The sequence below is a fragment of the Sapajus apella genome, unplaced genomic scaffold (assembly GCF_009761245.1).
Source record: "Sapajus apella isolate SASKATOON/1434 unplaced genomic scaffold, GSC_monkey_1.0 scaffold133, whole genome shotgun sequence".
NCBI lineage: Eukaryota > Metazoa > Chordata > Mammalia > Primates > Cebidae > Sapajus > Sapajus apella.
The window spans coordinates 922,504-941,194 of NW_022437073.1; the positions used below are offsets into that span (position 1 = coordinate 922,504).

Sequence of the window (18,691 nt, forward strand, 5' to 3'; positions counted from 1 at the left end):
TAAAATGATCTATTTTAAGGATTTAAAATTTTGTGTTTCCTAAAATACAGAAATTGTAATCTGAAATACTATACAAATCAGAATTTAACAAAATAAGATACTGTGTTTTATTTATTAGAATTACAGGCATACTGTGTGGGTTTGAGTTTGCACTATTTACTGAAAATGACATTTTCATAGTAACACTCAGCTATGGTAGTTTCCAATTTTCTCTTCAACATTTACTGCTGCATTATCTGACCCATTTGTTGACTGCCAGTTGACACTGAAACCACTGACTAGGCAAAAATAAAATCCTAATATGGGTTCAAGTATTAAGGATAATTAAATATGTATCAGAATATTTGGCAGTGGTTGCATCAGAAATTTATTATTAAATACTCATGCCAGCTGTTCCTCTAGATAGAAGACTAAATTTTTAATGTTTTATTATGGTAAAATATATGTATAACAAACCTTACAATTGTAACCATTATTAAGTGTATAATTCACTGACTTTACAAATGTTCACAATGTTGTGCAGCTATCACCACTATTTCCAGAATGTTTTCATCATTCCAAACAGAAAATAAACAATAGATCCCCATATCTCCACTCCCCACCCAAGTCCCCGGAAACCTCTATTCTACTTTCTGACATTATGAATTTGTCTGTTCTAGCTACCTCATGTAAATGGAATCGTTCCACATTTATCCTTTTGTGTCTGGCTTATTTTACTTAGCATATTTTCAATGTTCATACATGTTATAGTATGTATCAGAATTTCTGATAATAATATTTCTGATAATAATATCCCCGAGGTCAAGGGATCCTCACAGATAGATAATGATCCCCCACAGATAATATTCCATTGTATGTATATGTCCCATTTTATTTATCCGTTCGTTTGTTGATGGGCATTTGAGTTATTTCTACCTTTTGGTTATTGCGAATGATGCAACTGTTAGGAACGTTGCTACACAAGTATCTGTTTGAATCCCTTGTTTCAATGATTTTGGGTATATACCTAGAAGTGGAGTTGCTGGATCTTGTGATAATTCTGTGTTTAACTTCCTGAGGAACTGTGAAACTGTTTTCCACAGCAGTACCATTTTTCATTCCCACCAACGATGCACGAGGGGTCCAGTTACTCTGTGTCCTTACCATGAATGGTTTTTGTTTGTTTTGTTTCGTGAGCTCTGAATAAAACTATTTGAAAAGGGTTAGAGATGGGAGAGAAAAGCATTGTAAGCAGTAAAAAGGAAAGCAGCAATGTATTAGGTTTAGTTATGAAGTTTGCATTTTGGGGTGACACATTAATAAACTAGATTCTGATTGTAGGGTTCTACACCTAAACTAGATTTAGCTAGTTGAATCTTTTGGAGAATTCCCTTCCTCAGTTTTTTCCTTCTAGCTTCATTTTCTTATATGTTTCGCAATCAACTGCCTTCACTTATACCTTCAGAATCTCTAAACATCTTCCTAGTGAATCTTTCACTTGTACTGCAGCATTTGAAGAATTCCTTTAATACCTGTCGCCTTCCCACCCCCTGCGTCTTGGTTACTGCTTCCCACCTGTCTTCCTTTGATATCAAGTTAGACCATGCTGTTAGCTCACTTCTTTAGGCCAGGAACTGTCTCTGTTTCCTTAATAGCTCTGGGCTAGTGGAATAGAAGGTGCATAGAACAGATTGGTACTCAATGTCTAGAGTAGGTCTAGGCTGAGTTAGAAAGTAGGTTACGTTTCTATTTGAAGCGACCAAATAATGGCTTTGGATGGACTTTGGGGTCAGGGTTGGGTGTTTTGGGAAAATGTGTCCAGGATGGAAGAAGTGATGAAGATAAAGAGTTAGATTGATGTGGAGATGGGATTAGGCTAGACTTAATGAAGTGAAGGAGGACAGGTCAGCCACAAACAGAAGCAGCTGCACAATGACTTCCACTGTATTCTGGACTCAAAACTAGGAATAGTCACTATAACAGTGCAACCAACTTGATTAGAGAAATATTAAAAGTATATTTAAAAAAACACCTGTGAAGGCTCAATATCAGAATCCACTATAACTTGGGTCACAATGAGCCAAGTTATTTAGTTATTTTCTTATGTCCTATAAGACCTGGCTGGCCTAAACCCGGCTAACCCAGGGCCAGAACCTGGCTGAAAACAGTGACCCCAGCACTGGCTATACTTCTTAAGGCTCTGTCCAAACCAAGACACATCTCTTCCTGTCATTTTAAAGCACATGCCCCATTAGGAGAGGCTCAGTAAATTTCATGCTGTCTTAGAAAATGCAGTATATTCTTGGAGAATATACTTTGAGCTGGTGTGTTAACTTCATAAGATTTGATTTTTAAATACTAAATACTTAAAAATACGTGTTTTACTTCTTTTGTTTGAGATGAGGCTTTTAGGGAGTAATAGACACCACAATAAAAGCTGGCGTGGTTTGCATTGTCAATAAAAAGGAATTTGCGTGAAGTGCTGCTCTTTCTCAAGAAGCACTTGCGTACAGCATTGCTTAGCAACACACAGATCAGCTCTGACACCTTATTCATCTTTAATATTCAGGTTCAAATCAAGTCTTTCCAGAGATGGGACAGATTGCGTCTTTCAAACCAAGCGAGTGAAAGTTGTCACTGTGTAATTTTCATCTTTAGGTTGGCAGCAGCATCAGAATTTTCATTTTATAACTTCTTTTGGAGTTGGAATTTTTTTTTTTTTCAACTGGCCTCTTAGGTCCTTCCTCTCCACTGTTTCCACTTTGTTTTTTATTTCTAAAGACCCTTAAAAGATCTTTCTTTATTTTTGGGATCTAATTTAAATTCCTTAGGATGGCATGCAGGGTCCATCTCTCATAGCCTCTGCTTCAGCCAAATTAAACAATTTGTGTTCATAAACATGCAATTTTCTTTGATATCACTATTTTTTCAGCCCACATTGTTTTCTTTGCTTGGCAATACTCTTTGCTGGGTAAGTCCTGCTCATCTTTCCAGATACTTCTGGAATGTTGGGGAACTTCTCTTTGATTTTTTCAGATTGAATAGGGGGCCGCTTTTCCCAAGGTCCTGTGCAAATCCTGATCATAGCGTTTATAATATTGGACTTCACTTGTTTGCTTTTCTCATCCTATACTAGAAAATCCCTTCTTGAGAGACAACGTTCAGTCTTTCCTCCTTATATCCTGTCCTTCCTGTGTGTTTCATTTATCTGAATTTCTCACTCTTTATGACAGAGCTGAATCTTCTGTTTTTTTTAATAGTAGCTCTTTATAAATGGGAGTTTTGGCCTGAGGTCCAACACATTCATTTATGAATTTGACAGTTATTTTCTGAATTGTTCATTCTGTGTCAAAGACTCTGGAATTTGTTCACCACTATTTGGAGGCTATACGATTCAAGCATCAATCAGAATTAGTAGCTAAGGCATGCCAGTTTTAATACCTAGGTGTTGGGTTGATAGGAGCAGCAAACCACCATGGCACACGTTTACCTGTGTAACAAACCTGCAAGTCCTGCACATGTATCCCAGCCAGAATTAAAATAAAAATAATTCAAGTATTGGATAAGGAGTTATGCTAATTGCATGAAGTAGAAAGTCGGAAGGTATAAAAAGTTAAAACAAGACTTTTTTTTTTTTTCCGAGATAGAGTTTTGCTCTTGTTGCCCAGGCTGGAGTGCAGTGGTGCAGTGCAATCTCTCTGCAACCTCTGCCTCCCGGTTTCAAGAGATTCTCTTGCCTCAGCCTCCCAAATAGCTGGGATTACAGGCATATGCCACCATAAATGGTTAATTTTGTGTTTTTAATAGAGATAGGATTTCATCATGTTGGTCAGGCTATTCTCGAACTCCTGACCTCAAGTGACCCACCCTCCCCAGCCTCCTAATGTGTTGGGATTACAGGCATGAGCCACTGCACCCGGCTGAAACAAGAATTTTTCAAGATGCCAAGTGTAAGGGAGGCTATTTCATGATTTTATAAAGTTTTCTACAAAGGAAGAAATGTTTAAAAAGGTGTTTCCAATACATATTTTATAGCTAGAAAAATTAAGTGACTCTGTGATATGCTAATCCCACCAATTTACATATCCTAAGCTCAGAAAATACTTCTTGCTGATTTGCTTCCAAAAAGTAACTTCTACCATGATAGAAAGCAGATACTGCCTCACTCACTAGTGAATTGGTGTTCATAAATTTCTGGAATTTTAATTTTATTCATATATATTTTAAACTCACCAGATTTTTGTCTTAATATTTAATCTATTAAAGAATATACTGAAAGTTTCTTAAGATAATTTAAACTAGTTTCAATTTTAGAAAGACGTTAGAAATGTAAATTCGTCTTATGTGTGGACAACATATTTTACATGCAGAGCCTCAATAGTAGCTGTCTTAGAAATTAGACCTAAAGATACTTCTTTTTCCCCTTTGCTTTATTTGGAAAATATTAAAAAATTGGCAAAAAATAAAAGAAAAAAATTGCATCTTATTTGAAAGTAGGGTAAGATATTATATTTTTTAAAAAGTCTCCCAACCACCCAGTCTGACCTCATGCTGTTAATATTTTCACACCTTTTCTACTGACTTTTAAAGGTGCCTATAAGTACTGTTGTTAAAAATATATAGTGATGTGTTTTCTACCTTTTATAATAGCAACTTTAAAGGTTCCTTTTCATGCTTATCTAACTTTCTTCTGCTTTGATCTTTATTTTCATTTTTTGATCACTTTCTTTTTTTACAAAAGCAAATGAGGCACATTGTTAAAAAAAAGTCTAATAATGTAGACATTATGTAGTAGAAAGTGAGTTTCCTTTATCACTATTCTGTAGGTAACTAGTAAATATCTTTGTGCATATTATTTTAGATAACTGTTAACTTTTTGTTAACATTATAACATTGCCCCTTCCTTTTTTAAACAAACAAACAAAAAATGGGATCGCACTTTCTATACTCAGTCACTTATATTTTTCACTCATTAATTCTTCATTGTACAGCCTCTCTTCCCTGTTACCATGTGTAGGTCTGTCCCAGGCTTTTTAGCAGCTACATAATATTTCACAGAATGAAACTGTAATCTAATAAGCTGGTTTTACGTTAGGGTCTTTCCAATATTTTGCCATTGCAAATAATGCTGCGACAAGCATTTTTGTAGCTTGTACACAGTGTATATTTCTGTAGGATGATACATAGATGTGGAATTGCATGCTTGGAGGGGATTGCACATGTAAAATGTTGCTGTGATTTTAAGATTAGTCTTTTCTTTAAGGCTTTAAACAGCACTTAACCATAAAGAATAATGTTCTGATTTGAGAGTACACTTGGTTTAAGAGGAGAGATGGTTTCTTTTCCTGAAGGCGTAGTGAAACTTTCAGGAAGCATTTTTTAGTTGTTTTGTTTTATCCTCTTTTTTTTTTTTGGTGAGAGGAAGTTTAACTTTTTAGTTTCAGGGGTACATGTGTAAACTTATTACGTAGGTAAGCTCATGTCAAGGGGGTTTGTTGTACAGATTATTCTGTCACCCCCCCAAGTACTAAGCCTAGTAGCAAATAGTTATTTCTTCTGATCCCCTTTGTCTTCCCACCCTCAACCCTCAAGTAGGCTCCAGTATCTGTTGTTCTGTCTTTGTATCCATGAATTGTCATCATTTAGCTGCCACTTATAACTGAGAACATGCAGTATTTGGTTTTCTGTTCCTGTGTTAGTTTGCTAAGGATAATGGCCTCCAGCTCCATCCATGTTCCCACAAGTGACATGATCTCATTCTTTTTTATGGCTGTATAGTATTCCACTGTGCATATGTACCATATTTTTTTTATCCAATCTATCATTGATGGGCATTTAGGTTGATTCCTTGTCTTTGCTATTGTGAATAGTGCTGCATGAGCATTTGCCTGCATGTGTCTTTATGATAGACACATATGGTAGAATATACCTCAAGGTATATTCTCAGTAATGGGATTGCTGGGACAAATGGTAATTCTGTTTCTTGCTCTTTGAGGAATTGCCACACTGCTTTCCACAATGGTTGAACTAATTTACACTCCCACCAACAGTGTATAAGCGTTCCCTTCTCTCAACAACCTCACCAGCATCTATTGTTTTTTAACTTTTTGATAATAGCCATTCTTACTAGTGGGAGGTGGTATCTCATTGTAGTTTTGATGTGCATTTCTCTACTGATCAGTGTTTTAACCTGAATTTTATGTGATATGTGGAATCTTTTTTTTTTTTTTCCCATTTATTTATTTTATTGCATTTTAGGTTTTGGGGTACATGTGAAGAACATGCAAAATTGTTGCATAGGAACACACATGGCAGTGTGATTTGCTGCCTTCCTCCCCATCACCTACATCTGGCATTTCTCCCCTTGCTATCTCTCCCCAGCTTCCCACCCCCCACCCTCCCTCCCCTATTTCCCCCCAACTGACCCCAGTGTGTAGTGCTCCCCTCCCTGTGTCCATGTGTTCTCATTGTTCAACACCCGCCTATGAGTGAGAACATGCGGTGTTTGATCTTCTGCTCTCCTGTCAGTTTGTTGAGAATGATGGTTTCCAGGTTCATCCATGTCCCTACAAAGGACCCTAACTCATCGTTTTTGATGGCTGCATAATATTCCATGGTGAACAGACACTTTACAAAAGAAGACATACGTGAGGCCAACAAACATATGAAAAAATGCTCATCATCACTGGTCATCAGAGAAATGCAAATCAAAACTACATTGAGATACCATCTCACGCCAGTTAGAATGGCGATCATTAAAAAATCTGGAGACAACAGATGCTGGAGAGGATGTGGAGAAATAGGAACACTTTTACACTGTTGGTGGGAGTGTAAATTAGTTCAACCATTGTGGAAGACAGTGTGGAGATTCCTCAAGGACATAGAAATAGAAATTCCATTTGACCCAGCAATCCCATTGCTGGGTATATATCCAAAGGATTACAAATCGTTCTACTATAAGGACACGTGCACACGAATGTTCATTGTAGCACTGTTTACAATAGATATGTGGAATCTTTGTAAGAAAGTATTACTCAATCCTGTTGCTTTTAGAAACATCTGTATTCTTACTGGTGGCATCTCCTCAATAATGCTATTATTTCATTCGATTTTGTTATTTCTTTTTATGATAAACCACCGTGTTGTTAGTTTAATTCTATTCTGCACAGTGTGTTATAGGATAAAAATAAAGTGATTCTGTGGGATAGATTATCTTGAAGGAAATGTATGAAGGTGATCCCATCAATAAAAGTAAAATCCTCAGAATGTTATTTTGCTTACATATTTTATCTTCGCATAACATTGAAGACAGTGTGATTGTGCCTTACTGAATGAAAGAAAACTTATACATGAACTTCAAACACATTTGCTTTTCTAAGGAAAATCTAATTGAGGCTATAAGCCTTGCTTTTAGATTCTAAGAGTAGTTTTCTAAAGTTGTATTTTGAGGGCCTTTCATAGTACCACCTGAAAGTAGGTACGTAGTACTTTTTTAGGTAATATCTCTGTTTAACCCAAGTTCTTTCATCTACATTTTTGAGTCCAGTTATTCTCTCTGTTTTTGTAAACAGGCATATCAAATTGCTATTTAAGAAATTGAAGATTTCAAATTTATATTTAAAAGACAAATGGGCTCATAATCTTTATTGCTATGGAATTCGTTCTCAGCATCTGAGGACTTGAGCAGTCAACTATATAGAGAGTATTGGAGGATGAGATTTGTGTTTAATACAGAACTTTATTTTGGGTTTTTGAAAGTGACTTTTTAAATTCTAAGATAATCATAATCTTTCTAGTCTGATTTATAAATGCTGATTTGCTTCTTAAGCTTTTTCTTTGTAAGACATCATACTTGTGAGATGAGAGTAGTTGTAAAGATAATTTTTTCTTGTCTTTTTTTATTTTTCTTGCAGAAAACAAGCATCGTTGTGGGTCCAAGGAGACATTTTCCGATCCAAACTGAAAAATCGACAATCCAGTGAAGGAAGTATTAATAAAATTCTTTCTAGCCTAGATGATATGTCTATTGGTGGAAACCTATCGAAAATACAGAACATGGAAAGATTTGGAGAGGTGAGTTTTCCTTAGGAAGATTTTGTCTCCTCAAAACTGATGCTCTGCCCTTGTTTCTCATTTGGACATGGGCACCACGGCAGCGTCTTTTCTCTGCATGCCAAGAATACCGAATTTGTAGATGTAGAGTCATCTGTCTATATAGCAAGAAGGAGAGAAGAGAAACCAATTGCCCTTAAAAAGAAAAAAAGCTATAATTTAAGGAGTAAATTATAAAGGAGGCTACTCTGGTTAGGGAGAATATTTACAGAAGGGAAACAGAAAAGCAAGCTTTCTATTTGAAAATTAAAACAGGTATCGAGAAAAAAAATTGTAATGTGACAGTTGAGGAAATAATATATACCACAAGTGGTACTTTGAAAAACTCAAATTCATGTTGATTTCTAAAGTAAGTGCAGACTTGAAAACATGATTAGGGCAACTTTAAAAAAAAAAATTAAAACTCTAGTGTAAACAAAACACCTTAAATAGTTGATATATATTTCCTGATTTAATATTCGTAACTACCTGGTGAATTAGGCAATACTATCTCTATTTTATAGGAAGGAAACTACATGTCAGAGATGTTCTGGCCTCAGTGTCAAATATTCAATCCATGTCTGTCTGATTTCAAACTTGTGTTCTTTTCTATCACACCCTGTTACCTCTGAATAAAAATAGAACTGATTTACTAAGAATCAGGATTACAAGCATTTTTGGAACTAGAAACAACATTGAAACCATTTGTTTGGTTCCATTATTGTACAGATAAGAAACTGGGGTCCTGGGGTCCCAGAAAATCTGTGATTTGTGCAAAGTTCCAGAGTTGTTTGGTGGTGGGGTCACTTTGAGACCTGGGCATTCAATTCCTGGTTTAGGTCTTTCTACCACATTATGCCTGAGGTAAAGCTGAGCATCTGGTTTATATTTTTATATCTCTAAAGGAGCAAAAAAGAAAAAGAAAAAGAAAAAAGTGGCGCAAGCCAGGCAGGGTGTGATGGATGCCTGTGTGGTCCCAGCTACTTGGGAGACTCAGGCAGGAGGATGCTTGAGCCCGAGTTTGAAGCTGCAGTGAGCTATGATGGCGCCACTACACTCTATCCTGAGCAACAGAGCAAGACCCTGTCTATAAAAAAAGAAAGAAAGAAAGAAAAAGAAAAAATAAAAAATATAGAAGCAACAAGTATAGATTTACATTCCATTAGACAGTGACCCATTAGACCTGGACACAGGCCTTAAACCAAATACTGTGGCTCAGGCTTTAGCCTGAAGGAACCCAGAATGGAAGGAACACATCATAGCTCGCTTAGGTTAATGGTTGGCATCCCAAACAGATTTCTTTTTAGCAAGAAAGCCACAGTGCTTGGAGATTGGGAATCTGAGTTTTCTTTCAAGGACACAACGATGGAGACCATTGGAAGAACTGATTTTTAAGCCCAGTGCTGTGTTCTCCAGGATGGCTGCTGATGAGGTGACTCAGTTTACCCATTGGAGTCATCCGTCCTGATGAAATGTACATCTTATGCAAGGTCATGTTGATGTTAGACCCTTTGTTGACTTTTTCTTGTTTCTGTGTTGCACCCTCACCTATTAAAAGCAAATAAAAAGAAAGGCTCTGAACTAAGATCTTAACGTGATAACATAGCTAAGCAAGAATACCTTTTTCCTTCCCAGGTTGAGTTCAGGTAAACAGGGCTTTAAGTCATGAACTCTGAAAAGACAAACATAAAGTTAATCCTGTTATCCCAGAAACATACTTACCTTGCAGGAACATAGTACTTTCTACATCATAATCTTGATTAAATTAGCACCTGGTAATTAGAACATTTTATTCTCATACTCTTTTAAACCCCAATTGGTTGAACTTAAGAATACTTAACATTTATGTATCACTATGAAGGTAAGAAATGCAAGATGATTGGAATTTAAAGTAAGTCAATTTTAAATATAAGTTTGTATATCTATAAGTCTAATCCCCTGTCTTAGTCCATTTGGGCTGCTGTAAGAAAACACCATAGGCTAGGTGGCTTATAAACAACAGAAATTTATTTCTCACAGTTCTGCAGGTTGGGAAATTCAAGATCAAGGCATCAACAGATTTTGTGTCTGGTGAGAGCCTGCCTACTGGTTCATAGACAGCACGTTCTGCATCGTCACATGGCAAAAAGGGCAAACAAAATCTTAATGCCATCACATTGGGGGTTGGGATTTTAATATGTGAATTTTGGGGGTTATAAACATTCAGATCATAGCACCCCCCATCATTATTTTAGTTTTAGCCATTAAAATGCTGTTGTTTCTGAAATTCAAGGGCAGAAATGAAAGAATTCAGAAATGCCAGAGAATGATGGTATGGTGAATATTTTACACAGCCTCATGTAATGCTTTGTGCAGGTAACTCTTAGAAGCACTTTTTTTGCCATGCTTATGTGGTGCCAGCTTTGGAATTTCACATGAATATGGAAAATTAGCTTACTCAAAATTGAACTTAACAGAGTTAGTGAAGTCTTTATTGTTCTTATAAATTGCACATGGACAAATAGATTGAGAATGCTGTAAGAATTTAATGTTTCAAGTTGCATGCATGGGATTTCTGGATTTACTTAGTTTGTGTATATAGAAAGTGCAAAAAGACAGTATTCCTCTAGAGATTTCCTTTAAAAAAAAGATTAAAAGCAGAGAGTCTAAATTATTTCTTTTCTAGGCTTACAGGAATTTTCTTGTGATTCGTTACTAGGAAGCTCTGTGTTACCAGATTTGGAGAATTGGAATATAGTTTTTTAGGCTGGGTGTGGTGGCTTTTGACTGTAATCCCGGCACTTTGGTAGGCTGAGGTGGATGGATCACTTGAGGCCAGGTGTTTGAGATCAGCCTGGCCAACATAATGAAACCCCATCTCTACTAAAAATACACACACACACACACACACACACACACACACACACACACACACACAAAAGAAAAAAAAATAGCCAGATGTGATGGCACATGCCTGTAGTCCCGGCTGCTTAGGAGGCTGAGGCACGAGAATGACTTGAACCCAGGCTATGGAAGTTGCAGTGAGCTGAGATCATGCCAGTGCACTCTAGCTAGGGCAACAGAGCAAGACTCTGTCTCAAATAAATAAATAAATATTTTTTTTTAGTGCGTAGGATGTAGGTGAAAGGAAAACAATCAGAATGATGCAGGTCATAGTGATGGACTAGGTTGTGTTTAATGAATGTTCTTTGCCAACTTAGAGTTATGAGAAATAGAACAGATGCTTTCCCTTTATTGACCCTGGACTTCAGTTCTGGGCTGGGCACTATGAAATATACACAGCGCATCCTGTGGGTCTAGCTTAGGCTCCTTGCTCCCTGCTCCTGCCTTGCACTGTTCTTTTCCTCCACAGTCCTTATCTCTTCTTCCTATCTCTAGGAAGGCAGAGACTTTCATTTGTCTTCATCATGTTTCTATTTTTGGCCAAAGGCCTTAATAAATATTATGTGAATGAATGAAGAAAGTTTATAGTTTCAGAGAAAAAAAAGGACAGAGACATGAAATTGGTAATAATCTAAGCTACACAAATACATTATGTGCTCAAATACAAAATAGTATTAGCAGTAAGTTCTTACTTTAACATTCAGGGGCCTATGGGTCCATTATGGATTGGAGTTATTTTGAAAGATGGAAGTTAAAGTACTTTATTTAAAGTGCAAATATTAAATCAGGATCTTAGCATGCAACAACTACCTAAACAGAAGGTACTATGTGCCAGGAACTGTTTTAGGCACTTGACATTAATTAACCCTTTTAATCCTTACAGCAGCCATATGAAATAGGCCATGTTACTAGGCCCATTTACAGGAGACATACCTGAGGTAGAGGTCAAACCATCTGCCCGAGATCCTGAGTACATGGTGAAGTGGTCATTGAATTTCTGTGTTCTGGCTCCAGACTCTGTGTACTCAACCACCCTCCTGGGAGGCCTCTCACTATACTCTGCTAACTCTATGGGAGCTCTCCAGTGTGGCTTTAGTACATTATATACAGTAATCTTTAGTACATTAACCGGTCCCTCCAATAAACTTCTCCTGAAATCACAACAGTTTTTAGATTTTGTACTTTAGGGCTATAGTCCAGTATTAGCACGCCAATCAGTAGGTGTTCTTGACTTAGTGATATTAATTAGATACAGGTGCTGCTAATGTGCCGCCAAGTTCATGTAAATTGACAATCAAGTAGACAAGAACGTAGTGTTTTAATTACATTTTTGAGATACTGTGATTTGTAAAAACCATCAAGTACTCACAAGCAGGGTGCATCTTAGAAAAATTTATGAAGTAAAAATTAATTCTCTAATGCCCCGGTTTTAAGCACCTTTCTTTCCCCTGTTCTGACAGTGAAGACCAGTTCTTTTTTTTTTTTTTTGATTTTGAGGTAGAGTCTCTCTCTGTTGCCAGGCGCCAGGCTGGAGTGCAGTGGCACCATCTCGGCTCACTGCAACCTCTGCCTCCTGGGTTCCAGCAGTTCTTCTGCCTCAGCCTCCTGAGTAGCTGGCACTACAGGTGCACGCCACCATGCCCAGCTAACTTTTGTATTTTTAGTAGAGACAGGGTTTCACCATGTTGGCAAGGATGGTCTTGATCTCTTCACCTCGTGATCCACCCGCCTCGGCCTCCCAAAGTGCTGGGATTATAGGCGTGAGCCATGGCGCCCGGCCTGGTGAAGACCAGTTCTAATCTGAATTCTACTATGATCCACCAGAAGTTATTAAGCAGGGGAGTGACAGCACACAGAATCATGGTGCTGGGACGTCTCTCTGGCTATGGTGTCATATGGGGCTGGGGTTGAAGGCCAGGGAGCTGATAATGGGTGCTGGGACGTCTCTCTGGCTATGGTGTCATATGGGGCTGGGGTTGAAGGCCAGGGAGCTGATAATGGGGAGGTCCAGGTTTTAAAGGTCCCAAAGAGTGGCAGTGAATGGGGCAGCCAGAAGAGAGATGTGGGTAGCTCTGGTAAACCCAAACTTTCTATTGATCAGAAGCAGCTTATTATAAAGATGACATCTTTGCCGTTTCCCAACACTTAAATCTCATAGGTTCAACATCTGAGAGCTGAAAAGAATTTAGAGATGACCCAGCCACCTTTCCTAGCCAATTTATTAAAATCTGCTAAAAATTCCATTCTCAACTTTATCTTCCAGTTCTTGGACTTCTATTTTTACTCATTTCTATTTAAACTATCTACTTATGTCATTTTTCTATTACAATTCTTCCATCTTTATTCCCTAGTGTGCTATATTCTATCTCGTAAATCTTTTCTTACCGGCACTTTCCACAGCCTCCTCTATAGCTTACTCTGCCTTGATTTTGTTTATGTTTTGGTCAGCAATTACTTTATCCAGCTGAAATCTATGGACACGATTGTGTATAGAGAGAACAACTGGTGGAATAAAATAAATATTCTTCATGTTGATATTTGTTCTTTCACTAGGTCATCACTCATGTTCTTTTTAAAATGGTACAGCTTTCGGTACAGTATTTTGGTTTGCTGTCATTTAGGGCAGTCCAGTATCCAAAAGGAGTGTTGCTGCTTAGATCCTCCAAAGGGCAATGGGGCACTCAGAGCAGATCCATTTGCTGTGGGGGACACACATAGGAGGGTCTTCCCTGGACTAGGTAGGGTTCTTCATTGTTGCTGGCATCAGCCATGAAGTTTTGTTTCTTTTCAGCAGATTCCAAGCAATCTGCTTCTCCTGGACCAGCTTAGGGCAAGAGAGAGTCTGCCCTGGCATTTTGTAGGGAGGGACTGGAGCCTGAGGGCAGGCCCAGGTTGGGTTCTCTTCATTTGTCATTTATGAATGTGTTCTTTAGTCATCATGAAGAATGAATTTGGTATAAGGAAGGAGACCTAACAGCACCTGAGGAGAAAAGTCTTCAAACTCTTCCCAGGCCACCAACTCATGAGACTGATTTGTGTCACACAATACATAGTACTGCATTGATAATAAACATTTTCCCCCCACAGGTACTTATGACCTGGTATATCTTATAGGATCAATTCCCTAATAAATGTAAAGCTTGTTGTATTTATGTCTGTTTGTCTTATTCAGTATTCCAGGAGGCCAAAGGCCTTTTCCAGATGGTTTTTAGTTTCCTAATTCTGTGATTTAGTGTAAACATGTTTTGAATAACATTAACTATTTTTGTCAAGAGTTTGAAGGCTATTTATTAATCACTGAGAATTTTACAGTTTATATGTTCTATCTCTCATAGTCCTAAAAATGATCTATACTTTGTACGGTGGCCACAGAGACAAAAGACAGTTGGTTTAGACAAAAAATTTTATGGTTTACATTTTGGTAGATTTTTTTCCAGACCTGTACTACATTTCTGGCTCTTTCCCCTTCTTCCCTTTCCCCGAGTCTGGATTCCCACGCAGTTTCCCATACCCTAATCCAGTCCATCATCTCTCATCAGACCACTGCATAGCCACTTAAATGTGTCCCTCCCCAAAGACTTGAACTCCAGTTCATTCTCACAGTGATAATGTGAGGAAATATACGCAACATCTACAAATGAGGGGGTTTTGTGGGTATAAAGAACTCTTACAAATCACCAAAACACCATGTTCACAAGTAAAACAATATGGGAACAGTCCTGACTGGTAAACTTAGAAAATGTTCTACTTCCCTAGAAATGAACTAAACACAAATTCAAATGATGAGATGCTATTTATGCCTATCAAATGCATTAAAAATATATTCAGCATTGACAAATGTTTAGGGAATAAAAAGCTCTTAAACATTGCCAGTTGGATTTACAATGGTGCAGCCTTTTTGGAGGGCAATTTGGTAATATGTAGATGACTTTAAAAGGAATTCCACTTCTATGAATTTGTCTTAAGGTAATAATAAGACAGTGTTCATGAACCATGTATGTGTAAGAGTATGTTTGTTGAGGCTGTTTATAGTGATGAAATACAGAGAACAGCCTAACCTAGGGTATTGGTTAAATAATAAAATTAGGCATATCTAGACAATGGAATTTTATGGAGCCATAAAATGACAGAGATTGTAAAAAACTTGTTCTGAAAAACTTCCACAATGTTTTTTAAGTTAAAAAAGTTACAAAGCAGCGTATGTATGTAATACAACCTCTTTTTGTAAGGAAGAAGTAGGCTGGGGGTTTTATATAGCACAGGGAAAATTCTGGAAGACTATGTGCCAGAATGTGAATGTGTTTTGCTTTTGATGGTAAATATATAGGTGGTTTTAATATTTTTTCATGTTTGCCTATACTTTATTACTAATGACAAAGATATAAACATATCTACATATATATGGTAAATGCATATATATATAAATACATAAAAATATATCATAAATATATCTGTATTTCTCTAGATACACGTACTTTTTTTTTTTTTTTGAGATAGTCTCCATTGCCCAGGCTGGAGTGCAGTGGTGTGATCTCGGCTTATTGCAACCTCTGCCTCCCGGGTTCAAATGATTCTCAGTGCCTCAGTCTCCCAAGTTGCTGGGACTACAGGCATACGCCACCACTCTGGCTAATTTTTGTATTTTTAGTAGATGGGGTTTCACCATGTTGGCCAGGCTGGTCTTGAACTCCTGGCCTCATGTGATCCACCTGCCTTGGCCTTCCAAAGTGCTGGGATTACAGGCATGAGCCACCGTGCCTAGCCATATACTTTAAAAAATAATAATAATAAGAAAAAACACCTTCACCCGTGTGGTCATTGCCATCGCAGCCACCCGAGAGGAGCTGGGGGAGGACCGTGGCCCAAAAGGCTAGGGGCAGACACCACAGCGGCAGTGGGAGCAGCAGAGGCGGAAGCTCCAGCACTCTCTCTCTTCCCACTCAGCCTGAGCCAGGGGAGGCCAGGCAGCCTGGATGTCTGGACGGGGATCTGCAGCTGGAGAATGAGAATTCTCTTCACCAGAATTTGGAAACTGTTCAGTCACCAGGAGCACAGAGTTAGCATTGCTGGGTGGGATAATGCAGGGAAAACTACCATCCTTTGCCAGTTTTCCGTGAATGAAGTTGTACCTATATTTCCTACAACAGGAAGTAATTAATGTAGAAGAGATAGTGATTAATAATACACATTTCCTAATGTGGGATACTGGTAGCAAGCATCTCTTCCTTCTTCCTGGAACACTTATTATACTAACACAGAGTTTGTAATAGTCGTTGTGAACAGTAGAGACAGAGAGAGGATTTCTGTAACTAGGGAAGAACTTATAAAATGTTAGCACATGAGGACCTAAGAAAAGCTGGATTGTTGATTTTTGCTAATAACCAAGGTGTTAAAGAATGCATGACAGTAGCAGAAATGTCCCAGTTTTTGAAGCTAACTTCTATTAAAGATCATCAGTGGCATATCCAGGCATTCTGTGCTCTAACTGGAGAGGGATTGTGCCAAGCACTTGAATGGATGATGTCATAACTTAAGACTAGATTATCTCTACTGACCTCTCATAGACTCTGTATAAATGAAGTGCTGGACTTGACCTGTCAGCTGCAAAAATGAATGGTTTCAATGTATTTATAATAAACTGATTTAAACTTTTTCTGTAAGAAGAAAAATTAAGACCACTTATTTGAAAACAAAGATGAAGTCTCACCTTCCAATTTGCTTTCTCATTAGTTTTTTCCAAAGTAAGTTATTAAAGCTGTGATTGACATTTTTCTCATAATGAATCCTCTCAGGACATTGTGTAGCCTGTGGTAAGTACAAAGGGAGAGGAAGATATTTTGAATTTTAAGAGCTTTGTTATCAGTGTAACCCTCCCTAGTTGAATGTTGTTTTCTTCTTGTTCCATTAAGTCAAAATACAAATCAGCACAGATATTTAGTTTCCAGTATTTTCAAATGTACTGTTACTTCTGAAAAGTATTTTGCTTAACGTTGTGTGTGTATTGTGTATATATCTCAAGTTCAAGTTAATGGCTTTCATGTATGTTCTAAAGAAAGAAAAGTAACACAAATATTAATAATATCCTTAGTTATAACCATAATAAGTATTGGCATTGGTGTTAAGTGCCATTTTATACTTTCTCCCTATGTTCTCTCTATTGTACTAACCAACCTCCCAAATCATTGAGCTGCTTGTTAAAAAAGAAAAAAAGGGAAAAGGAAAAAGCATGGCATTGTGTATCAATTTTTTGTTGTTGACCAGTCACACACATGGAAACATGTAATTCAACAGAGTGGGATAGCGCTCAGATTCTTGGCTTGGTATTATTAACAGGCGGGATTGTACAATGAGCAACTATCAGATTATTCCTCTCAATGGTTCCTATGGCATCTAAATTACTGAATAAATTATTAATCCATTAATCAGCGAATCATATTATGTTTAAAATTATCAAAGGAATTCTCAGCATTAATTGAAAAGTATGTGTGAAACATGTCTACCCAGAAAAGTAACATTCTATAAGTACAATTAAACAACTTACCTATGTTATTTTTAAATATTAAATTATATGTCAAGCAGTTAAAGTGAATTTTAGAATAAAAGTAAGGTATGTTTCTGAGCAACTTTGATAATTTCTTAATTTGCAAATTTCTTCTTATTTTGGTACTTAAAATATAGTATGATATTTTTTATTTCTAAATTTTGTTGTATCTTCTGTTACATAAATGCACTGTTTGACAAAAATGCAAGTGTTTTCTGAATGATTAAAAAAAGAAAAAAGAAAAAAAATGGATTATTCTCCAGAGGTTGAGAACTAGGACTTCAGGTGTTGTTTTCTTTTTCTTGGCGAGTGAGGATGTTTAAGTAAACTTGAGAGGAGGAAGTAAAAATCTAGGTAGTTAGGTGCATGGCTGTGTACTGTAGTATTTTTGTTGTTTTCTGATAAATGAATCATAATTTACAGAAATATATGACCTTTAAGATTCACAATAGAATGAAAGAAAAATACATGTAATTATAATTTAATATATACTGTTATTTAATTTTCTGTTTAACTGTACATCTTTAAAATGCTTTCTTTTCAAGCAATATATGATCACAGCTTTAAAAATATCAAGTGTTGAATTCTAGCAACAAAAAAAAATCAGCCTCCTGTTTCACCTTTCTGTGTCCTTGGTCCCACTTTCAAAGGCAGAAATCTCTGGGAAAATTATACTGATATTTTTAGTGCCATATTTCTATTATAAATACCTTGCTTACATTGCTGTTTTTTAATTGATCGACTTGGGACATTTTTCTATTGCTTCCTGGTACTTGTAGACAGGATGCAGCTCTTCTATCTCACTGTCACCACCACTTCCCTTAGCTTCCCAATATAACTATACTGGTTAAATCAAATAATGTGCACATCAGTACTATGTAAATATTGTTCATGGTTGAGGTTAGTAGTACACTGTGACTGTTTCCTTTTTTGATACTCTCTTTGTTTGTCCTAGACGTAATTGCCTTTTTTATTTGCATAGTTTTTATGCATTTAGGAAACAATAATGCTTTAAAAAGTTATGCCAAACAATTTTAAATTTTTTCAAAATCTCAACACAGCAAAATTCCATTCTAATTCCACTTTTTTTCCTGAAGACAATTCTCTCTTCTAACATGGCCTGGTTGCTCTTAGCCCTGTGCTCTGTGCCGTGTGTGTGTGTGTGTGTGTGTGTGTGTGTGTGTGTGTGTGTGTGTG

General features: G+C 37.1%; 1 protein-coding gene and 1 pseudogene across 10 annotated transcripts in view; both read left to right on the forward strand.

The window, feature by feature from the left end:
- Positions 1-18,691, forward strand: part of CDC14A (cell division cycle 14A) — a 183,884-nt gene that overhangs the window by 128,464 nt on the left and 36,729 nt on the right. For all 9 annotated transcript variants that reach the window (XM_032262938.1, XM_032262945.1, XM_032262941.1 and 6 more), the window contains one exon: positions 7,893-8,052. In XM_032262938.1, coding sequence (XP_032118829.1) covers positions 7,893-8,052 — 160 coding nt within the window. The remainder of the gene's footprint in view (positions 1-7,892; positions 8,053-18,691) is intronic.
- On the forward strand, positions 15,661-17,180 carry LOC116539801 (annotated as a pseudogene). Its single transcript, XR_004264198.1, has one exon. The product of XR_004264198.1 is annotated as an ADP-ribosylation factor-like protein 5A pseudogene (transcript).